The 24,582-nt window shown below is 45.5% G+C and overlaps 1 protein-coding gene across 12 annotated transcripts in view; it reads right to left on the bottom strand.

The window, feature by feature from the left end:
• The window catches only part of LOC110520056 (plakophilin-4), a 126,707-nt gene that overhangs the window by 25,240 nt on the left and 76,885 nt on the right, over window positions 1–24,582 (bottom strand). For 6 of the 12 annotated variants that reach the window (XM_036974316.1, XM_036974321.1, XM_036974313.1 and 3 more), the window contains 6 exons: window positions 15,610–15,804; window positions 12,649–12,859; window positions 10,966–11,107; window positions 7,254–7,467; window positions 1,299–1,482; window positions 338–455 (listed from right to left, as the gene is read on the bottom strand). In XM_036974316.1, the coding sequence (XP_036830211.1) occupies window positions 338–455; window positions 1,299–1,482; window positions 7,254–7,467; window positions 10,966–11,107; window positions 12,649–12,859; window positions 15,610–15,804 (1,064 nt within the window). The remainder of the gene's footprint in view (window positions 1–337; window positions 456–1,298; window positions 1,483–7,253; window positions 7,468–10,965; window positions 11,108–12,648; window positions 12,860–15,609; window positions 15,805–24,582) is intronic. The other 6 variants (XM_036974323.1, XM_036974329.1, XM_036974325.1 and 3 more) reach the window with 2 other exon arrangements.

Here is a 24,582-nt window from a genome sequence, read left to right as displayed (position 1 = left end):
CCAAATGGCACCCTATTCCCTTTTACTATAGTGCACTACTTTTGACCAGGACGCATAGGGAACAGGGTGTCACTTGGGACACATAAAAATCAAAAGAGGGAAAATTTGAAGGGGAAATAATTAACTGGAACAGCTGGCAGTCTATGAACTGTAATTGCGTGCTATTAACATTGTACACATACGGGTTGATAAAAAGGCCTTCCCAATCAAGTTAGTGAGCTGTGCAAGGAAATGAGTGAGAAACGATGAAATCATTCGAAACCGGTAGGGTAGGTGTTGCCTTTAACCCCTACAGCTGCCTGCCATAGTGTGACCGTGTGCGCGTTTGTGCACAGACCTTGCTGTCGAAGTCCGAGGTGTTGACACAGGCCTTGATGACGTAGAGTAAGGAGTCCACCAGCCCCTCACAGGAGCGCATCTGTTTTCTAGCCTCCTCCCCCGCCGAGCTCAGGTTCCTATGAAACAACACACACTTTTCAGGACACAGACATATGGCCCTACAGCACATACAAACACCCAAATAAATCACACACACAAAGACAAACAGGCCCGGCAACGTACACAAACAGACACGGAAAAATAGGCAAGGTTGTGTCCCAAAACGGCACCCTATTACCTATTTAGTACACTGCTTTCAACAAGGCCCCCCAAAGGCTTTTGTTCAAAAGTAGCGCACTATAAAAAGGGAACAGGGTAGCATTTGGGAAGCAGATGAAACGGTGTTTGTGTTTGTTCCCGTAGCGCAACGCTGGCGTGTGTTGTGGGGTTGACTTGCTCCACCCCATCCATAATGGATTAGGCTCTCTGGTTGGCCTGAGCGATGCCATTACGAGTGTTTTTGAGCGGGGGAAATGAGAGCCTAGCCGAGTGCGCTCAGAGACGCCGTCGCCAGTTAGAGACCAAACTTCTAGCAGCTTCCCAAATAGGAACCTACTCCCTACTTTTGACCCGGGCCCATAAGGGAGCCATTTGGGATGCATCCATTGCCTTCAAAACGAGGGCACCGGCAGGGGGGCTAGAGAGCGAGAATAACCTGTACTACAGCTGGGTTGCAGAGTGATTATACTTACTGGGCAACCATAACATAATACCCATCTACGCCTTGCATTATGGGTGAGTGGATCAACGGACACCGCATTGAATCTGTAAGTGCACAGCCTTCTAATTCTGTGTATTTTGTTTGTACATTTTCTTTACCACACTAAATACAGTCAGAGATTACCAGGCCATGCTTCATTTGCAGTAGCTTTAAAACATCCAGAAGGGGGTGGTAGCATCAAGCTTAAAATGTCCATTACCTCAGACAGCCACTTGTGTTCCTCAGGACCAGAGATGAGTGGAACTTGAGCTTGTGGTCATTGTCAAACGTTGTGCTGCTCCATCCAGAGTGAGGTATGATCACAGTGTTTGTCAGAGTAGTTAAGGCATCCCGAATGATTGTCATCTTGACGGAATCACAGGAGGACAAGTTCCACAGCACCCCTGCAGAGAAGCAGGAGGGACAGGAAGGGGGGGGGGCACGTTAGAGAGAGAGAGACCGGCCCACAAACCCCTGTTTGTGTCAGCTGTCGTGTGCAGTTAGGCTAGCCCTCCAGAGCTGCCAAGATCCAGGGGCTTTTTATAGCTCAGTACCACACAGGGAGAAGAGAGGATCAGAGGAAAAATAATAGCCCTCATATAACAAATGAAAGCCATCCGCCAGCAGAACAGAGACGTCAGGCATCCGCATCAAATAGGATCTTAAAAAGCTTTAGATATCCTCAAGGCAAGTGAGGAAGAAATGTCTCTCTTGAGATGAACACAAGACACCACAAGATACTGGCTCAACGCATCATCTGGGTAATGCAACATGTCTCCCGATATTCTGTAATAATTGTATTAGTTTCAAATGTCCCTAGAGGAACCAGTAATAGTCCTAGTAAAATTTGCGATGGAGGCGCCCTTTGATTCTGCATCTGCTCCAGATTAACCCGCGTGGAGCACGTTCTTTTAACTCAAATGGCTGTTCCCCGGAAGCAGAAAACACAGGCCGATTTCTACAGGGCTGCAGCTCAGCTCCTGTCTAACCACAGAGAGCGAGAGACTCATAGAACACGTCCCAAATTAGGACCCTTTTCCCTATTTAAACACGCTACTTTTGACCAGAGTCCAATGGCACCCTATTCCCTATGTAATGCACTACTTCTGACCAGATCCCTATGGGAACCCTATGGGCCCTGGTCAAAAGCAGTGCACTATACAGGGAATAGGGTGCCACTTGGGAAGCACCCATAGTTACTACCTCTAAGACTGCAGGCACAGCAGTGGAGATCTATCTACACCCCCACTGACTGGCTGATCTCTTTGGATGTGTGAGGATAGGAAAGCATGGGATGGGAGTGATGCCTGGTGTGTGTGTGTGTTTGTGTGATCTTTGTCGCTTCCTTGAGCTCTCCTCTATCCACCCCAGTGTTTATGTATCCTAGCCACTGTTTGTTTTCTCTCCAATTAAACCAATGGAGGTCATCACACCCATTACTATAGCCCAAGGGCGATTCCTAAAAAGGATGCCAGCAAAGCATAGTAGACAGCCAGGTATCCCTATCCGTGGAGTTCCCCAGTTCAATACAAGGTCCATTCACACTTTAATGAAATAGCGGCAGTAACAACCTTACGGCCGTTACTATCATGGGGGTCCAAAACCGTCCGATTTCACGTCTTCATTTCAACAAGAAGAGAAAGGACAAATTCGCAGCTTGGCCCGAGCGACCCATGAAAGCGTCTCTCCGCGGTTAACATCTGCACCTGCCAGTGCCGTGTGAGGCTTCATCCCGCAGCTGTAAGCTCACCTAGAACGTGTATTCCCAGGCCCTGGGATTCATTTCAGTCCAAATCCTCTGCGGTGACTTAGTGCCGTTCTCTACTAGCTTAGCCTTTGCCTTGGCTTTCTTCGATGGCGAACTCCCTTCGAGAACTCCCTTGGGATGAGAGCCTCGTAATGTAGTGATAATGCACTTACATGCGTGCACACACACACACACACACACACACACACACACACACACAGCTAGAATAAAGCACCCAGGCAAACTGAAATGATCCAGGTCTGTCTCCCTAGCCATCACCCCCCCCCCTCCCCGCTCCTCCTCATCGCCCCCTAAAGCTCTACTTGAAGAAACAGCCTTTAAACTGGCCCTGTTCTGCGGTCTTTTGAAACTTGGGATAAAATCTGCAGCAGAGTCCAGTGAGGTGTGACTGACAGTTGTCTCTATAAAGCCCAGCGATTCCCATGTGTCACATTTGAGAGTCTGATGGAACCGCCTGTGTGAATTGTGCACGGAGGCTTGATCTCTCAGCTTGGTCTGGGCTCAGTTCTTTATACTGTATGTATACCAGAGGAGGCTGCTGGGGGGAGGATGACTCCTAATAATAGCAGGAACCGAGCAAATGGAATGGCAACAAACGGATGGAAACCTTATGTTTTGATGCATTTGATACCGTTCCACTCCAGCCATTACCACGAGCCCAATTAAGGTGGCGCCAATTAAGGGGACGCCAACCTCCTGTGATGGATATGTTAGCCAGGCACGGGAACACTAGCCCAATGTAAACGAACGCCCGAGCTGGAGAGGCAATACGCCGTGACACGGGAGCCAATCACCTGCCTTCGGATCGATCCTCGAAAGACATATCATTTGACTGTGGCCTAGATTTATAAAGTTAGGGAGTGTGTGCGTGTGTGTAAGAAAGAGAGTGTATGTGCACTTGTTTGTGTGAAAGAGAGAGCAATAGGGGAGGGGAGTGTGTGTGTCTCATAGCTTGGCTAAAGGGCTCCATTCCGCCACATAACGAATCCACTGCGCTTGTTATTCAGTTACTGTCTGCAGGGATGAGGTGCTGAAGCCAGGACAGCCATTATAGTACCCTGGGCTTGAGCTGGCGGGCTTAGACGTTCAGCCGCTACCGATTGGCCAGAGTAAAGGTGCGGTGGGTGTGGTCGGGTATTAACAGGCTCTGATTGGGCGGATTAATGTGCGTCGATCAGGCATTCGTTGGCTCCGAGAGCGAGCGCTTTAGAGGGGCATGTGTGCTGGCGTGCTGTGGAGTTGGTATGAGCGTGCAGATCCATTGCAATGCCAGACCCAACAGTATCAATAATCAGATGAAGTGGGGGGAGGGGCTGGATAGCGGTTGCTAAGAGGCCAGGGGCCATATGTTGACCTGGCCCTGCATCCCAAATGCCACCCTATTCTCCCTATAGAGCATACTACTTTTGAACACGGCCCATAGAGAATAGGATGCCATTTGGGACAGCGCCGTCTCTAGTCAAAGCCCAGGGTTTGCTCTAACATGCACAATCAAAAATAGCTCTGACAGGGTTATTCTCCTAGGCCAGTGGGGGACAGAGGAGAGAGGTGGTTAGTACTATGAGTTTAGTTGTCGTCCCCCCCCCCAGTCTGTCGGGTGTGGCTGACCACTACAGTATAACTGTGTGCCTGAGGTCTCAGTGTATTTCCACAGCGGCTGCAGGGTGAGCTAGGTGACAATCTGTACTCTGCCCTACATCTGAGGAAATGGATGCTTTGCAGCAGCTCCAGTGTGCCTTCCTTGATGAGCTCTGTTCAATTTTAAAAAAGGAACACTGCCCAGGAGATGAGCACAGCGGGGGGGTTTTCCCCATCAGCACGCTGGAAACACACACAACACAAGGTTAGGCTTGTAGCTGACTGTCTCCTGAACTCCTACACATAGGTACTTCTATTCGAGGGGAGCCTTGTCAACATAGGAAAGCAGTAGCACAGATTCCACACATGCACACTAATGTAATATAATGTACTGTCATTTTGTTCCATCCCAGGTTGTGTGTGTACCGCTGCTCCCGGTGTAGGCAGTCATTGTAAAAATAAGAATGTATTCTTTAACGGACTTACCTAGTTAAATAAATATTTGCGACAGCAATGATAACAGTGGGGTCACATACGGATAGACTGTTCTAGGACAGGGCCGTTGTGTGTGTGTGTGTGTGTGTGTGTGTGTGTGTGTATATAGAGAGAGAGCCTGTGATGACACAGTTCAGGGACAAGCTGGTCCGTCCGTAGGGGCAAGGTGACACTGCCACTGGGGTGACGACAACCAGGGGAGGCCTGCCCCTTTGATCTCAGAGGCCTTTTGAGGACAAGCCAATAACCACAACAGCTGCTATGGGAATCAGGGACCAGGGCTAGATTGCTTCACACGTCCCCACAAAATGACCCCCTGACCTGGGTAGAAAAGAGAAGAGGAGGCTCCTCCTGCTACCATAGTGGCTCACATGGAGCACAGCTGATGATCCCATTGGAATAAAGGACCACTGACATACCGGGGAGTAGAATAAACATGTCCTGCCAGTGAAGCTCAGAGGTGGGCAGGCTGAGTGCACCCTGGTACTCTTTTACCATACAGCACATGGCTCTTTTCAAGGGTAGAAATATGTCAGAGGGGTGTTGGTGAGAAAATGCATCCCAAATGGCACCCATATGGTTCCGGTCCAAAGTAGTGCACTAAATAGGGAATAGGGGACCATTTGGGATGCACACTAAGTCCTGTCAGTCCCCATTGGCTTTGGCCAGCAGGAAGTGCGGCAGAAAGCTCCTCGTGTCAATTGTTCTGATTGATCGTGATTATCCAGAGGGGACGGTGTGATCACCGACCTTCTTAAATTGCATGGTATTCTGGGTCCTCAATTGCCAATTAGCCGTTTATTTATTTTTTCACACACACAGTCGTAAGAAGTACTCACAACACATCAAAACAATTTAGTCCAAGATTTGTACGACACACATCTGCATTGAACTGGCCTCCCTTTTGAATGAGAATGGATTAGACCGGCTAGAAGTGACCGCAATGCCAGTGATTCTATCCCCCCTTACTCCCTTCTGTTATAGACTGCATGTGACTCGGATTCGTTAGTGCCTTAATTCAACCCATCAGCAAAGATTTTTCATAACTAACCCAAGATAGACCACAGCCTGTCATTTCCAATGGGAGCACATTCATCATAGTGGGCAGAACAAGCAAGGAGGTGGGCAGAGCCAAGCACGAGCTAGCGAGATCCTATTGGCGTGTTCTAGCATGTATTTGCGTATTTCCATTAGGGACCGCCTACTCTGTGTGCAATGACTAAATTCGTCCTTCAACTCCTAGACAACACAATATTTTGAAACTTTGGCAAAGGGTAAAGTCTACAAAAAAAAAAAAAAAAAAAAAGCTTTGTCCACTCTGAAAACTGTATAGAGATCAGACGTTTCATCGATGAGAACATTTGCAGAACGTCGGCCAAAATCTCTCTCGCTACCATCTTCTCCCACTGCGCTTCCTCTCATCACCATTTGGTGGTGAGTGGAAATGCCAACCGGATGCTTCAGATTTATACAGTCGTGAAGCATGTTTTCAGTGCCGAGGAGACCCTAAGAACAATTGTCTCTTCTTTCTCCTTTGGAGTTCACCGTGCTCTGAGAAAAATCCAAACAAACACCAACTTGATTGACACAAGACTTGAGCCACATCTCCACTTCACTTCCACAACGTATCACTACAGAACGGAGCAATTGGATTCTGCACTGTGGTAGAGGTAGAGCTAGTCAGAGTAGAGCATGGAGCTGAGCTGTACACAAACAGCTGATTCAGCCACCTTGGCAAATGGCACCCTATTCCCCATGGGTCCCGGTCAAAAGTAGTGCTGCATATAGGGAATAGGGTGCCATTTGGGATCATGTGTATTCTGGTCTGGCCTGGTCCTGACCAGTTGTCCCCTAGTATCTGTCATTCAACTCAGGGGATTGGAGTTCCTCACATCCAATGACTAATGCCAAACGACTGACGAAGCGGACTGGCAAGGCTGGCAGGCAGGCGAGAAGATTAATAATTGAACAGCTCTACTTTAGGTTGTGTAGTAATGTTCCTGTCCCACAAAAAAAAAACAGTAGTGGAACTCCAGTGGATTTGATTTGGGCAAACGTCACTGAATAATGGATGAGTGAAATAATGTGGAACTGTGACCACTGCGAATACGCCAGAGGGCAGAGAAAGAGAGAAAGAGAGAGAGAATAGCACACAGATCCGAGCTGTGGGAAGGCACGCTCCGTGGAGTTCCAGGGTTAAAAAGGGCCATTTTAAATAAACGCCGTTTCTTACCCAGAAAAATCTGGGGGAAAAAAAGACAGAGTCAATTCACCAACGTGCACACACACACACACACACTGAATGCACCAAGCGGACACCACTCCCTCTCTTACCCGTGACCAGCTCTCTCACTTCAGCGTCTACAGTCTTCCTCAGCAGTCTGAGCAGAGCGGGGACGCCACCTGCGTTTCTCACGGCCACCTTGTTGTCGTCCGTGGCTTTCCCGTAGACCAGGTTCCTCAGAGCTCCACAGGCGTTCCTCTGGACCTCCAGGGTTTTGTGGTCCAACAGGTCCACCAGGTGTTTGATTCCCCCTAGACGGCACACCTAGAGGGTGCGGCGAGTCATCAAGAAGGCCTTGAGCATAACTCATTGGTTTGTGCAGTAAAACACCACGAGAATGACAAAACGGTGAGGACAGAGGTTCAGTCATGCAGGATCAATGTCACAAATATTTGATAAGGAACTGAACATGGATTGAGCAGGAACGTGTAGTGACTATGTTCTGAGTATCGCTCTGACAACATAAATCTCTGACAACATAAATCTGGGCTTTGTATTTATTCATGTAAGGGATGCGGGGAATAGATACCAATGGCTTTCTTTATAACAGATGAAAGACACATAGAAAATATACTGCATATCTTCAGCGATCACATAAAATGCCTAAACAATACACTGAGTATACCTAACTTTAGGAACACCTTCCTAATACTGAGTTGCGCACTCCATGTCTCAATTGTCTCAAGGCTTAAAAGTCCTTCTTTAACCCGTCTCCTCCCCTTCAGCTACACTGATGGAAGTGGATTTAACAAGTGACATCCATAAGGGATCATAACTTTCACCTGGTCAGTCTATGTTATGGAAAGAACAGGTGTTAATGTTTTGTATTTTGTTTTGTCTTAAGAGATCAGCTTTTCCAGCCGGCAACTCCGGCGACAGTACCAGCACGCTGTGGAGCTGTGAAATTCCAGAGGGAGCTGGAGTGGAATGGAGTCGCCAACCCAGCCCAGCCAGGGAGGGAAATAGAGAGAGAAGGAGAGAGCCTCTGCAGCAGCATAGTCTCTCAAAGCCTGGGTGAATCTCAATTGCATTTCCTTGATTCCTCAAGTCCTCTCTCATTGGCCCCTTCTCAAAAAAAAAAAACATCTGAGGTTCCTCCCGTACGTTATGAGAAGGAGACGAGAAGGAAGAACGTGAGGAATCAAATAAATACATTTGAGATTCACCCCTAGGGTTGTTACAGTGAGCGTAATACCGCCACACCGGCGGTCATGAGTCCTTTTATTTTTTATAAATGTGTAAAAATGTCAAAAACCTGTTTTCACTTTGTCATTATGGGTTATTGTGCATAAAAATAAATGTTATCCATTTTAGAATAAGGCTGTAATGTAACAAAATGTGGATGGGAAGGGGTCTGAATACTTTTCGAATGCACTGTATTTATTTCTAAACATTCCTAATAATAAGCACATTTCTTTGCTTACAACATGGAAATTACCCATGGAAAAAGTGTCCATTTGCAATTTAAGTATATAGACGATGGTTTATTTTACCCCCTTTTTCTACCCAATTTCGTGATATCCAATTGCGATTTTGTCTCATCGCTGCAACTTCCCAATGGGTTTGGGAGAGGCGTCCTCTGACACATGACCTGCCAAACCGCGCTTCTTAACACCCACCCACTTAACCCAGAAACCAGCTGCACCAATGTGTCGGTGGAAACACCGCCCAACTGATGACCAAAGTCCGCCAGGTCTGCCACAAGGAGTCACTAGAGCGCAATGAGCCAAGTAAAGCCCCCCCCCCCCCCCGGTCAAACCCTCCCATAACCCGGACGACGCTGGGCCAATTGTGCGCTACCCTACAGGACTCTCGGTCACATCCTGTCGTGACTCAGCCTGGTATCAAACCCACTGCGATGCTCCACTACTCGGGAGGCCTGACATGTTCTGAGACAGGCTCAGGATAATCGTCCATTCTAAATCTAAACTAATTTCACATACAGTATATTATTTAGTATATGTAAAAACAAGATTAAATTAAGAATAGTCTGATGGGTGACAATATCACTTGTGAATGATGCCCAACGTGCACAGTGAGGCAAGAAACCTTTTTTTTCCCGACTTTTTCCAAATCATAATCGCACACCTCATGTAGCCTAGCCCATAGGCCTACATGTTTTGATAAGGTTTGTATCACAACTAAAATTAAGCCTAACTGGCATATATAGGCGGCGAGTGCGTTTCAAGTTTGGGGGAAGATAATTCTAACCATTAAAATGCAGCTATATAAAAAAAAAGCATTACATGCATAAATCGCATTTGCGGTCACCTTTTGAGAACAGTGTTTTCCCGCTAATTGATTGCATGTTGGAACATTCGCGCTTATAGCCTACTGCCGTGTGTGCATTTCTGAGCTTATAACGTGAAGAAAGTGACAGGAAATGTTCTGATCTGTTGTTTGATGCGAGTGGTTGTATTCATTTGGGATCTATCGCATCCCACAACTGTCCTAGAGTTTGTTTGGAATATTTATTCTCACACAGTAGGACAAGTTGACCAACTTCTGTACTATGGGGGATAGGAGATTGACATACTGTAGGCTAGTGCTTTTGCTGTTTGTTAGGCCTACTCATCTTGTTGGCTGAGTAAATTGGGACCGTTCTTCTAGCATCTTCAATGTGCGCCTCGGAATTCGATGTGTCTGTCTTCACTTGTAGCCTACTTTGGAGCTAAATTGCCTGTGAGAAGGACTTGATCACGTAAGGCTAGAATTGAGATATCTGAAAAGAGCCATGTGAGTGAGAGGTGCTTCGGAGCACGGCGATTGGCAGCCGGGAGAAGGGAATTATAATTATTATATTCACCCCGAGGGCACATTGGGCCACTTTGGTCGCAAGGCATAGATTGATTTATGGGGCATTACGTCCACACAAGGGGGATGCCGCTGGGAAATTTGCGGCCTGGTGAGAATATTATCAAGTGCTTGATAATTGTCGAATTGTCGAATTGTGAATGAAAGACTGATGAAGTGTGTGCAGCCTGCGCAAGAAACAACGCAGAACTCATGCCTTTCATGCAACTTCGCATCATGCAGCCTTAGAATGTATTCAAAATGAAAACATCTAGCCCAACGTTTGTATCACAACTAAAGTTGCATAAATATCCCTAAACTAAGCATTTGGGAGGACCTGTTTCTTCGTTAACCGCTCAGCACAGAACAGCCACATGTGCGGATCACGTCGGAAATCATTTGGAGAAAATAGCCTTTCTATTTTATTCGGCTATGTTCAATCGTATTCTTCATGCTATAAAATGATGCCACAGAATCCTAAGCAAATCTTGTCTGCTAAATGAACTAGTGTAGCCCACTGCCATATGGCTTAGCCAGATCAGGACCTAACATAAGGACAACTCTGAGTATGCTATTCTGTTCTTCTGAAATAGACTACATTTTCTTCATATCACGTTTCTTTAGATCGGTCTAAAATAAATAACGGATTTAATGTGAAGGCGTAGGCTGTGTTACATGGATTCGTTCGACGTTTTTCCTAAATGTAGATGTTCCAAAGGTCTGCATCAGTGGCTTTTAGGCTAAGCGTGGAAGTCAGGAAATGCTAAACATGTTGATGTTCATTAAACGGTCATTTACCATGAGACCAGCAGTTATTTACATGACAATCACTGGCTGACAGAATGTCATGACTGCCACATCCCTATCTCTCCCCCCCCCCCCCCCCCCCCCCCCCCCCTTGGGATGTGCAGCACATCACAGTGATTTGCATGCTGGGGACTGACGAAGGATCTGGGGAGCAGTGCGTACGCAATGTACCTCCGCCTTGACTCGATTATCGCCGAAGCACAGGTGCTGCAGGTATGCGGCGGCGTTGGCCTGCACCGAGGGGAACTGGTGCTGCAGCATATGAATGACCTCGGGCAGCTCGGGGTCACGCCAGGCAAACTCCCTGGAACACAGACAGAGAGATAGACACACACGCACAGAGACACACACAAAGCAGTACAACGTCAGCACACAGCTATATCCACCCACGGTCCACAGGGCTGGGGCACACGGCTACACGTTTCAAGCACCAGGAAATTACATTGACATCTATTACACTGCAGGATTGTTTCTTTTCTCCCAATATATAAAAAGGCTGAGATTTCACTCCAGTTTCCTTTGTAAGACCAGAAGGCATGTCTTGCCTTTTGGAGAGTCACTGCGATGAGCCTCTCCTGACTCATGAATCTGTCTAAAAAGACATCGACTAGAACGAATGACCTTTGTGACAAGAGAAAAGAGTAGATATTACCAAGTCTGCTTCTGGTTCAGAACTTGTATTTATCTCTGACCGCCAAAAAAAACTATTCTGACTAGCGGAGTAAAGAAAAGAAGAGGAAATGAGAAAGTAGCAAAGTGGGGTGCACGTCCACATTGTGACAGAATTGGCTGTGTTGATGTGTGAGGTGTCGGCTGTAACGCACCTGCCCTTGCCTCAGCGTGTTACATGAAGCAAGACGCCAGTCCAATCAAATCAAAATACAATTTTCTTCTAAATTACCCCGGGGACACAAAAAGTTGATACCATCACCACTGCTACATGTCATCCGTTTGGCAGTAGAGACCCAGTTGATGAAACATGCCTTTTCTTAGTGCAGGTGCTTTTAGGCCTGCGACCCAAATGGCACCCTACTCCCTTTACAGTGCACTACTTTGACCAGGGCCCATAGCCACTATATAGGGGAGAGTCAGGAGGCACCCTTGGTCTGAGCATGGTCTGCTGTGTATAGCAGGCAGGGAGGGAGGCCTGCTGTCACCCTCTCACTGCTCTCAGCTAGAGCAGGACTCCGGGTGTGAACAGCACTCCCAAGGTCAGGGGTTCAGCGCTCCGGGTCTACAAACCCAGCCATGCTTACATAGTACACACGCCTCTGTAGCAAGAGCAGACGCAGCAGTTCACTGAATCAGGGGGTCCTTTGTAGAGTAGCCATTTGTGCAGGAAATGAAAACCTCTAGTGTATTCAAGGTTTTCCACTTAAAAATGTTACTTGATTTGCCAAAACAAAAAAAATTATAAACTCCTACAAAAAAAACATCCATTAATTATAATCCACATAATAATTCACATTTCCTGTTGCTGCATTATTTTCCTGCTGTAGCAAACTTGGCTCAAATTAAGATCCTACATCTGTATCTTAATGGCTAAGGCTCTGGATGGCTGCCCAGGGAGCTGTGTGTGTGTGAACAGTAACACTAGTGTTGACCCAGCAGTATATACAGTAGTAGCCCCGTAAGCAAGGTTAGAAGCACTGATAAAACCCAGTGAATGACAGGGGAGGGATGAATTAGTCGGAACCAAACCGTTCAAAACAGGGAGGGATCTGTCAGAATTCGTCCAATAAGAAACGGATGGTTCCGTTTTACGGTGCAAGGTTTTGCTAAGGTGCGGGCTAATGACAACGACCGAGCGCTTGTAGCTTAGAGGCTTAGAGCCTAGTGCTTTACCTCGGGTCCTTCTGGATGCTGTCTATGGAGGGCGAGCGGGTGGCCCCGTCATCCATGACGACCGGCTGCCTGACGTAGTTGCCCTCGGAGGGCCGGTACTGAGCCAAGCGGTAGGGCTCTGCGTACGTGGCCGCCGTGTTCAGAGCGTAGTTGCTTCTTTGGTACGTCATGGCACTACGCTGGCTGGAGGTCCTCTGGAGGGTCCCCACGCCTGAGAGACCAACGAAAAACAACTCAGATTGATATCGAACAAGACAAGTATACAGCAGCTACCAGACCTCATCTACAGCTCCCTGGGCTAGTGAAGATTAGCAGTGTTTTTTCAAACCTTTTTCACCTCAGAAAATGTGACCAAAACAGAACCCCTTTTCTCTGAATAGTGCACTACTTTTGACCATGGCACATAGGGCTCTGGTTAAAAGTAGTGCACTCTATAAGGAATAGGGTGCCATTTGGGACACACCCCGAGGCGTGCTGACCGGAGCGGAAAACACTAGACTTTTTGACTCGCACACGCCGTTTCTTCCAATCTGGATCCACTTAATGAAAGAGGGTAAAATGGTGCTCCCATGATTCCACACTACTCCTCCTTCAAAAAGGGACCGTTTTGTTGTTGTCGTTTCGTTCATTAACGATGTAGGACTGAGCAAGCCAGATCCTGCAGATTTTTTCACAGGTGATCCAGCAACACACCTCCTCTCATCCCTCTCTCCTCTCCTCCCTGCTTCAGTGTGGCCTGAGGCCAGTGAGCCCTGGCTGTGTCTGACACAGGAATAAACACACAGTCCTCCCTCTTTAGGTGAAACAGCGGCAGTGCTAAGCTAACCCACCAACAGGATATCCTTCCATCCAGGCCAGGGTAAATATTTAGTCTGCCATAATTTTAACTGTGTCATCGTCCTTAAACAATGTCTATTTTTCTGCCCCTCTCCCCTCCTTGCGTTGTGATATTGTGACCTAGTTTCTAGCACAATATGCCCTACATACTCTCTCTCTCACACACACACACACAGCCTGGCCTGCCTTCCTGCTCCGAACAAACAGAGCAGAGACCATGTGACTGCTGCTCTCCTTCCCTCCGGTCAGATCTCTATCCTGCCATGCTGCAGGGACTGGGCCTGCACACAGCGCACACACACATAGTCCCTCCTACAAGAAACAACACGTCAACTTGAAGCTGCCCTCCAAAAATAAAAAATGCTCACATCAATACCTCTCTCTATTTGGCAGTTCATAGGCCAGATCTGTGATATCATGATGACACGCTACTAAAATCCTCTTTTAAAAAAACTACATCCATCTTTTAAATGTCATACCCGACCTCTGCAACTTGCTTTTTTGCAACAGGGATCGATATTTCCATTTAGCATAAAAACCTTGGTTGTCACTCCCCAAAAAATACAGACCACCCGAAATACTGTAGATAAAGAATTTATGGAAAGAGAACTGGGGAAAAAGTCCATCAAAATTGAATTTCACACTATAACAAAGGGTGTTTGGGGATCAAATTAGATTTTTTATTTAAAATGATCTCCGGTAAAGACTCCAAACAACCTTTTTTGCCTTCCTCTCAATATAGCCGGGCCGCGAGCGTAACATGGGTGCTAATCGTTATCTGAGAGGAGTCGTCTTCTGAGCATCAATACCATTTATTACTGAACTTATCAGTCCGTGAGGATCTCACGTCTGCTGTAAAGAGGATGCTAAATGGCTGTGTGCTGGAGGAGCGATGATAGAATTCTAACATCCAAACCCAGCTGGCCGTGGCTACCTCCCAAATAGAGCCCTGTTACCTATAAAGTACACAAGGGATAGCATGCCCTACTTTTGGGCCCCGGTCAATCAAAAGTGTCGAGCACTTAAAATAGGGAGTAGGGTGCCATTTGGGACGCTGACTCTGTGTGGACACGCTGCTGTTCCCTGGCCCCTCATCCCTCTTCTCATTATGAGTGTGACACACAGGTAATTGACTCCTTTGTGGCTGGCGTATCAGCCCATGCCTGTCTCCTTCCTCTCCTGTCTCAGACCCATCTCTGACGAAGGAGGGAGGAAAGGAGGGCAAGATAGGTAGACTGGCAGGCAGTCTGGCTGGGCTGGATGGCTGTCTGGCTTGGACAAAGTGTTCCCAGGAGAGATCACATAAGAGAGAAAAAGAGAAGGGGGAGGGGAGTGAGTGAGCGAGAGAGAGAGAGAGAGAGAGAGAGAGCGCGAGAGACAGTGAGAGAGCGAGAGTGAACGAGAGCAAGAGAAAGAACCTGGGCTAGAGTGGGAAAGGCAGGGGGAGTAGCCATGTAACAGCTATGTTTAAACTATGACAGAGTCATTGTAAATGATTTAAAAGACTGCTCTCGCTCTCTCTCTCCTCAACATCCCCATCTGTTTCTCACCAACGCTGCTGATCAAATCAGCTTATTGATGCCTTGGTTCCATCCTGCTTGCATTAGTGTTCTCATCATTAGACATTGAGATGACGTTAACCTAGGCATTTTGGGAAAGTTTTAGAGAAATCAACAGTTGGAAAATTTGTGGAAAACCTGGACATTTTTTGAAAATTACCTGAATTTTGCAGCCTTAAGATGAAGTGTAGAGCAGTGTTTTTCAAACCTCTCCTTGGGCCCACAAGCCGTTCCATGCATTTTAAGTTCACTATTCAACTTGTCAACTAATCATTAAGCCCTTGAATAGGTATATCAGGTGAGCTAGTTCAGAGCTACAGCTAAATTGTGAAACGTCTGGGAGTCCCCAAGGAGAGGTTTGAAAAACAATTGTGTACAGCAGGGCTGTCAAAGTAATTCCATGGAGGGCCTAGTGTCTGCTGGTTTTCAGGTTTTTCCCCTTTCAATTAAGACCTAGACAACCAGGTGACGCGAGTTCCTTATTAATCATTGACATTAATTCATCAATCAAGTACAAAGGAGGAGCGAAAACCTGCAGACCTCTCATAGCAGTCTAGTGTTCTACCTGACGGACTCCTGTAGATGGCGCTCTGCGAGGAGTTGTTGAGGTCCACTGGGTCGTGGTGGTTGGGGCTACGGTACAGGGGCCCCTGGAAGGTCCTGTCCTCGTAGATGGGCGTGATGTGGCGGTCAGGTGACATGGCTGACCTCAGGTCCTGGCCCAGCTGGCTGTGCTGACTGGCGTACGAGCTCCGCATGCCTGAAGGGACGGAAGGGGCGTAAGTCTGGAAACGTATTCCCCAATTTAAGTGCATTCGTTTTTTGACCAGAGCCCATTGGGCCTTAATAAGGAATAGGGTGTCATTTGGGATGCAGGATCAGACAGTAGTACCGGCTCAGGGTTAGAGACTGCCACCGGCCTCGTGTGTCTTCCTGTGTGTCACCCCTAATCCCCATTAGCATCACACAGTGACAGCTACTACACAGCAGCACACACCACAGCTAGCTAGGGATCAACTGCAATAATTCAGACACGCTCAAATTGCTAGCGAGAGCTCAGAGGAAAAAAAAAAACGCCATGTTGTCCGTGCTGAAGTTTGACAGTTAAGCTGCTAAAGACGGACTTAATTGAAATTAATTCAGGGCTCATTTCCAATTCTGTGCAACGCTAAGGCAGTAGCTTTATGCAGTTTGTCAAGCCGCACCACCCCCATCTCTCTGCTCCGCTCTCTCTCTTAATGATCCAGCTTTTTAACCCCATAGAGTTGATGTCCGTGCCCAGCGGAATTTGAATTGGCACAACAACAAAAAAAACTCCATTCAAAATCTGTCAGTTTAAGCTAGAGATATTGCATGGGATGTCTCTCAATTCACCAGCATCCTCCGGTGTCGCACTTCCGCATCTGCGGTGAAAGGTGACAGCTAGAGTGGTGTTTGTAAGAGCACAAGACGTCCCAAAATTCAGTCTTCTCACAAAACCGTCCAGCATCCGAACGGTTTGGCACACAAACTACACTATATATACAGGAGTATGTGGACACCCCTTCAAATGAGTGGATTTGGTTATTTCAGCCACACCCATTGCCGACAGGTGTATAAAATAGAGAACACAGCCATGTAATCTCTATAGGAAAAAAACAATAGCAGTAGAATGAGAGCTCAGTAACTTTCAACGTGCACCGTCATAGGATGCCACCTTTCCAACAAGTGAGTTTGTAAAAATGTCTGCCCTGGTGGAGCTGCCCCGATCAACTGTAAGTGCTGTTATTGTGAAGTGGAAACATCTCGGAGCAACAATGGCTCAGCCTCAAAGTGGTAGGCCACACAAGCTCACAGAACGGGACCCCTGAGTGCTGAAACGCGTACAAATATTTTGTCCTCGGTTGCAACACTCACTACCGAGTTACAAACTGCCTCTGGAAACAACATCGGCAAGATGTTCATTGGGAGATTCATGAAATGGGTTTCCATGGCCGAGCAGCCGCACACAAGCCTAAGGTCACCATGCACAATGCCAAGCGTCGACTGGAGTGGTGTAAACCTCGCCGCCATTGGACTCTGGAGTGATGAATCATGCTTTACCATCTGGCAGTCCGAGGGACAAATCTGGGTTTGGCGGATGCCAGGAGAACGGAACGCTACCTGCCTGAATGCATAGTGCCAACTGTAAAGTTTGGTGGAGGAGGAATAATGGTCTGGCGCTGTTTTTCACGGTCGGGCAAGGCCGCTTAGTTCCAGTGAAGGGAAATCTTAACGCTACAGCATACAATGACATTCTAGACCATTCTGTACTTCCAACTTTGTGGCAACAGTTTGGGGAAGGCCCTTTCCTCTTTCAGCATGACAATGCCACCGAGCACAAAGGGAGGTCCATTTCAGAAATGGTTTGTCAAGATAAGGTGTGGAAGAACTTGACTGACCTGCACAGAGCACTGACCTCAACCCCATTGAACACCTTTGGGATGAATTGGAATGTCAGTGCCGGACCTCAATGCTAATGGCTGAATGGAAGCAAGTCCCCGCAGCAATGTTCCAAAATCTATTGGAAATCCTTCCCAGAAGAGTGGAGGCTGTTATAGCAGCAAAGGGGGAACAACTCCATATTAAATGCCCATGATTTTGGAATGAGATGTTCAAATGGGCAGGTGTCCACATACTTTTGGTCATATAGTGCATCTGTTGTTCCATCCTTACGGGTTAATAATCTCTCTTTGCAGCTCTCAGCAGAAAAAATAACACTTAGCCATATAGACTGTACACAAACCAGAGTTGCACCTCCTTTTGCCCTCAATGCGGGGCGTGGACTCTACAAGGTGTCAAAAGCGTTCCACATTGATGCTGGCCCATGTTGACTCCAATGCTTCCCACAGTCAAGTTGTCTGGCTGTCCTTTGGGTGGTGGACCATTGTTGATATACACAGCAAACTGTTGATCATGCAACAAAATCGGTACACCTGGCCTGGCACCTACTAGCATACCCTGTTCAAAGGCACTTCAATATTTTTGTCTTGCCCATTCACCCTCTGTATGGCACACATATACAACCCATGTCTCAAGTAGAGCTCGATTAATCTGAATTAATTAGAGCTGATTTCAAATTTTCATAACAAATCGGAAATCGGTATTTTTGGGCGCCGATTTTGCCGATTTATTTTTTTATACCTTTATTTAACTAGGCAAGTCAGTTAAGAAAACATAATTACTTTCAATGGCGGCCTAGGAATGGTGGGTTAACTGCCTTGTTCAGGGGCAGAAAGACAGATTTTCACCTTGTCAGCTCGGGTGATCCAATCTTGCAACCTTATGGTTAACTAGTCCAACGCTCTAACCACCTGCCTCTCATTGCACTCCACGAGGAGCCTGCCTGTTACGCAAATGCAGTAGAAGCCAAGGTACGTTGCTAGCTAGCATTAAACCTATCTTGTAAAAAACAATCAATCATAATAACTAGTTAATGATATTACTTGTTTATCTAGCGTGTCCTGCATTGCATATAATCAATGCAATGCTTGGGGATGATTTAACAAAAGCGCATTTGCGAAAAAAGCACAATCGTTGGACGACTGTACGTAACCATAAACACTAATGCCTTTCTTAAAATCAATACACAGAAGTATATATTTTTAAACCTGCATATTTAGCTAAAAGAAATCCAGGTTAGCAGGCAATATTAACCAGGTGAAATTGTGTAATTTCTCTTGCGTTCATTGCACGCAGAGTCAGTGTATATGCAACAGTTTGGGCAGCCTGACTCATTGCAAGCTAATTTGCCAGAATTTTACGTGATTATGACATAACATTGAAAGTTGTGCAATGTAACAACAACATTTAGACTAACGGGATGCCACCCGTTAGATAAAATACCGAACGGTTCCGTATTTCACTGAATTAATAAACGTTATGTTTTCGAAATGAACGTTTCCGGATTCGACCTTATTAATGACCAAAGGCTCGTATTTCTGTGTGTTATGTCATAATTAAGTCTATGGTTTGATAGAGCAGTCTGACTGAGCGATGGTAGGCAGCAGCAGGCTCGTAAGCATTCATTTAAACAGTACTTTAGTGTGTTTTGCCAGCAGCTCTTCGTAAGCACAGAGCTGTTTATGACTTCAAGCCTATCAGCCTAATGGCTGGTGTAAACTATGTGAAATGGCTAGCTAGTTAGCTGGGTGTGCGCTAATAGCGTTTCAAACGTCACTCGCTCTGAGACTTGGAGTAGTTATTCCCCTTGCTCTGCAAGGGCCGCGGCTTTTGTGGAGAGATGGGTAATGATGCTTCGAGGGTGGCTGTTGTCGATGTGTTCCTGGTTCGAGCCCAGGTAGGGGCGAGGAGAGGGCCGGAATCTATACTGTTACACTGGCAATACTATAGTGCCTATAAGAACATCCAATAGTCAAAGGTATATGAAATACAAATGATATAGAGAGAAAGTCCTATAAATACTATATTAACTACAACTTAAAACCTATTACCTTGGAATATTGAAGTCTCATGTTAAAAGGAACCACCAACGTTCTCATGTTCTGAGCAAGGAACTCAAACGTTAGCTTTTTTTACATGGTACATATTGCACTTTTACTCCTCCAAAACTTTGTTTTTGCATTATTTAAACCAAATTGAACATGTTTCATTATTTATTTGTGGCTAAATTGATTTTGTGGCTACACCTGGGTGTGAATCCCAAATGGCACCCTATTCCCGATGCAGAGCACTATAAAAGGGAGCCATTTGGAACTCGTCTTCATAGGCTAGACGTTGCCTTCCCCATCAGGCTTTCTAGTGAGAGTGAATGGATATATGGGCTAGTAGAACACACGGCTGAGCCAGCAGATGTCAGGAGGTGTGTGTGTTTCTGTAAATGGAGGAAGGGGGTGGGTTCTCCTAACCATACGCTCATTTACCAGGGGAAAGCCCTGATGAGGTCAATCAAATTGGAAATTCACACCAGATGAACCACCATGACAACAGTTTTTGGGGGAGTCACAGCCCAGCACGGCTGACTGACGGAGGTCTGGTCGGTCCGGATGTGGAACAATGTCTGCCTGCATCCCAAATGGCACCTCATTCCCTTTATAGTGCACTACTTTAGACCACTACATAGGCAATTGGGTGCCATTTGGGACGCAACCTGAGCCTACGGCAGGAAAGCAGCATCTGCCACTACGCATCCAGGCGTATAAATCCAGCCTGCAGTTATTACCGCCGCGGCCGGCCCAAAGCTCACAAGCCTTAGCTCCTAACAGCGTAATACCCTCTAGTCCCCTCTGCTTCAGGGTAACAGATCCCATACACATGGCTCATGTGGATATGTGACCTAACCTCGCATCAAGGGGACTCAACTCCCCAGTGCAAGAGAGAGACTGCAGTGGCCGAGTCACTGAGCACTCACTGCATACTTCGCTCACTTCAATTGAGCCCAAACACGATTATTTTTTGGCTCAGGTCCAACACCGCTAGGCGAGCAAAGGCTCTCAAGCTGCTCAACACTGCCATGCGTTAATGAGATAAACGAGGGATTCTTATCAGAGTTCAGAACAGCAAAAATGAATAAATAGAAGTGTTTGTCTTTCCAGGGAGAGCTGAAGCCCAGTAAGGCTTCAGTAGGTTGTGTCCCAAATGACACCCAATGTGGGTCCTGGTCAAAACTAGCGCCCTTAAAAAAAAGGGAATAGGTTGCCATTTGTGACACAGGTATAACCACTCAGCAGCAGCACACTTGCCTACTCTCCCTCAGAAACAGTGCCAAATAAACATGACCTCTGGAGCATCCGCAGCGTGCGGTCAGCTGTTGAGAGAGACCCAGGGGAGAGCTTCGTCTCTGTGCTTCAGCGAGACCCCGAATAACCACCAGCGTCGCACACTAACTAATGAACAGCTAAATGGCGAGCCAGTGGAGGATAAACCCTATTCAAACAACTTACTGGGGGGGGGGGGGGGGGGGGGACATGATAAGCATAGATAATGTCATCCGCTACAACTGTAGTTCTCCATGGGTTACTAGAAAGCACATTAATACGTTAGATCAAAGAGGATGGGAAAATAAGCAACAAGTGGTAAAATAGTAATATTCCCCAAATTCCAAGGTTTCCCAGAATTCCTTGTAGAAAGCTTCCAGATTTCCTCCTGATTCTGGGAATCTTCAAACCAGGATTTCAGAATAATCCTGGGAATTTTGCAACCCCATGGAGGGGTTGCAAAAGACTGGATGAATCAGCGTTGTTCCAATGTACATTTGTCAACGTATTATGACTTGGAATCTACATGGAAGATACATTGGATTTGAGGGCGAAATATCAGCCAGAGGATTATGGCATCATTGTAGCCAATTTTCAACAGATATAAAATATGTTGAATTTGTACCTTTGAAACAAGATCCCCAACATTATATCCACTATGAGAAAAAAAACAATAGGCTGGGCAGTACCTCCTACTGGAGAGATGATCTATCTACAGCTATTCATTTGGTCTCAGATCCAGGGTTTGAACCAAGCCCAGCCCTGCATAGCTTCGACATTTGTCACTGACTATTACCAATATGCTATGGTGAGAATGATTGGAGAGATCTCTTAATAACAAAATATATTCACTGTTGCTATCGAAGTCATTCCAAAAAGGTAGGTTTAACAGAGCAAATTAAATGTATTTGGTATTTTATTAGGATCCCCATTAGCTGTTGCAAAAGCAGCAGCTACTCTTCCTGGGGTCCACACAAAACATAATGACATATCACAGAACATCAATAGACAAGAACAGCTCAAGGACAGAACGACATAGATTTATTTATTTTTTTAAAGGCACACGTGGCCTACATATCAATGCATACAAACCCACACAATCTAGGTCTAATAGGGGAGAGGCTTTGTGTCACGAGGTGTTGCTTTATCAGTTTTTTTTTTAAATCAGGTTTGCTGTTTATTTGAGCAATCTGAGATGCAAGGAACTTCCATGCAATAACGGCTCTATAAAATACTGTACGTTTTCTTGAATTTGTTCTGGATTTGGGGGCTATGAAAAGACCCCTGGTGGCATGTCTGGTGGGATAAGTGTGTATTTGTCAGAGCTGTGTGTAAGTTGACAATGCAAACAATTTGGTATTTTCAACACAATGTTTCTTACAGAAAGAAGTGATGCAGTCAGACTCTCCTCAACTCTTAGCCAAGAGAGACTGGCATGTTTAGTATTTATATCAGCCCTCTGATTACAATTAAGAGCGAAACATGCCGCTCTGTTCTGGGCCAGCTGCAGCTTAACTAGGTCTTTCCTTGCAGCACTGGACCACATGACTGGACACTAATCAAGATTAGACAAAACTAGAGCCTGCAGGACTTGCTTTTTGGAGTGTGGTGTCAAAAAAGCAGAGCATCTCTTTATTACGGCTAGACCTCTCCCCATCTGTGCAACCACTGAATCTATACGTTTTGACCTTGGCATTACCTTCGGTTGTAAACTGTCAAGTAATTTAGTCTCCTCAATTTGTTCAACAGCCATAACATTCATTACCAGATTCAGCTGAGTTCTAGAACTTAAGGAATTATTTGTACCAAATACAATGCTCTTAGTTTTAGAGATGTTCAGGGCCAGTTTATTACTGGCCACCCATTCCAAAACAGACTGCAACTATTTGTTAAGGGTTTCAGTGACTTCATTAGCTGTGGTTGCTGATGCGTATATGGTTGAATCATCAGCATACATGGACACATATGTTTTGTTTAATGCCAGTGGCCGGTCATTGGTAAAAATAGAAAAGACTAGAGGGCCTAGAGAGCTGTAACCATACTTTGTAAGTCAAATATCGTCAATGATACTACTTAGGCCTTTATATAGCATTTGAAAAGTCATCAACTTAAACAAGCCCACTGGGAAGAGTCTAGTTTTGATTTACATTTTGTTGTCAACGGACGTGAATTCAATGTGAAATCTCCCCCCACACAACATTTTTAACATTTGGGTGAAAAATATACAAAATTCCCTTAAGTTGATTACTTTTTTCAAATCCAAATCAGTTTTCTACATTGATACAACATCCCAGGTTTTTTGTGTGGAAATGACGTGGAAACAACATTGACGCAACCTGTTTTTGCCCAGTGAGAGGGTTCAACAAAAAAAGGACAGCTTTGGTCGATTTCAAATTGAATCAAGTTAATCATTGTCTGATATACATCTCCACCTCAACCAAAAATCGAAGTTAAAAAAAATTAACTAAATCAAAAGCAAACGCAAACTTTTTTTAAAGCGCATTTAAAGTTTGATATGATTAGATTTGATTAGATTTAGTCCTATTCTTTAACTTTCATTTTTGGTTGAGATGTATTTGTTTATTTGGATCCCCATTAGCTTTAGCAGAAGAAGCTGCTACTCTTCCTGGGGGCCACAATAACACAAAACATGACAAGTAACAAAACACTGATAAGACAAGGTCAGTCAAACAAATTTAAAAATACAACAAAAAAAAATAGTGTGTTAGTGTGTTGGTGAGTGAGTGTCCCCTCACAGTCCCCGTCGTTCCATGAGACGTTTGTAATTGTCTTCTTTTTTTTTTTAAAGGTAATTTTGCTTTTTGCTTGAGTAATGGGAGATGGAAGGGAGTTCCATGAGATCATGGCTCTGTATAATACTGTGCATTGCAGTGAATTCGTTTTGGACTTGGGGACTGTGAAGAGACCCCTGGTGGCATGTCTTGTGGGGTATGTATTGGTGTCTGAGCTGGATGTTATTTGATTATGCAGACAATCTGGAGGTTTCATTACAGCAATACCTCTCATAAAAACTAGAAGATAATCAGTTAATCGCTCATCAACGAACAACCAGTAAAGACTGGCATGCATGTTGTTGATGTTAGTGCTGTATGTGCAGTTAAGGGCAAGGCGTGTTTTGAGCCAGCTGCAGCTTTGCTAGGTCTTTCTTTTGTGAGACGTGAATCCAACACTGTGCCACTGACTTAATTCCAGTTGATCTACAAATTCATAATTAAAATGTTGGATTCCCGTCTCAACCAAAAATCAAAGTTAAAGAATAAGACTAAAACATCCTTTCAAATGTTGATATTTGGTTGGCGTTGTCAACGCAATTTAATATGACTTTTGTAAGAGAGTAAATAGCCTAAAGTTAAGGCTATTTTACAAACTAATGTAACAGTATTTATTCAACCTCAAAATGAGTAACACATCCACTGCCACATTTTGAGGTTAGCATACTGTAACTATAAATGTCTTATCTAATCATAGAAAGCGTGCATATTCAAGATAGCCTGCAAAGGTCGCAGGTCTGTGGAGATCTTCACAATTGCTATAAGAATCGGTGATAACATTTAAATTGTTGCATAAAAATTTTATTTTTTTTAAAAACATTGCACTTTCAACCATTTTAAAAAGCACAACAAATACAGTGATAAAACATTTGAATGCCAACTAAACCAAAAATAAGACATTGGTTTTCCATTGGAATTTGGTTGTGCTTTTAGATGGTTGAAAGCATAGTGATAACACATTGGGAATTCAACAAACTTCTAGCTGTCTTTTTGAGTGGGTGAATAAAAGCT

This window comes from Oncorhynchus mykiss, chromosome 3 (assembly GCF_013265735.2).
Source record: "Oncorhynchus mykiss isolate Arlee chromosome 3, USDA_OmykA_1.1, whole genome shotgun sequence".
Taxonomy (NCBI): Eukaryota; Metazoa; Chordata; class Actinopteri; order Salmoniformes; family Salmonidae; genus Oncorhynchus; species Oncorhynchus mykiss.
This window is presented reverse-complemented; position numbering and strand designations above follow the sequence as displayed.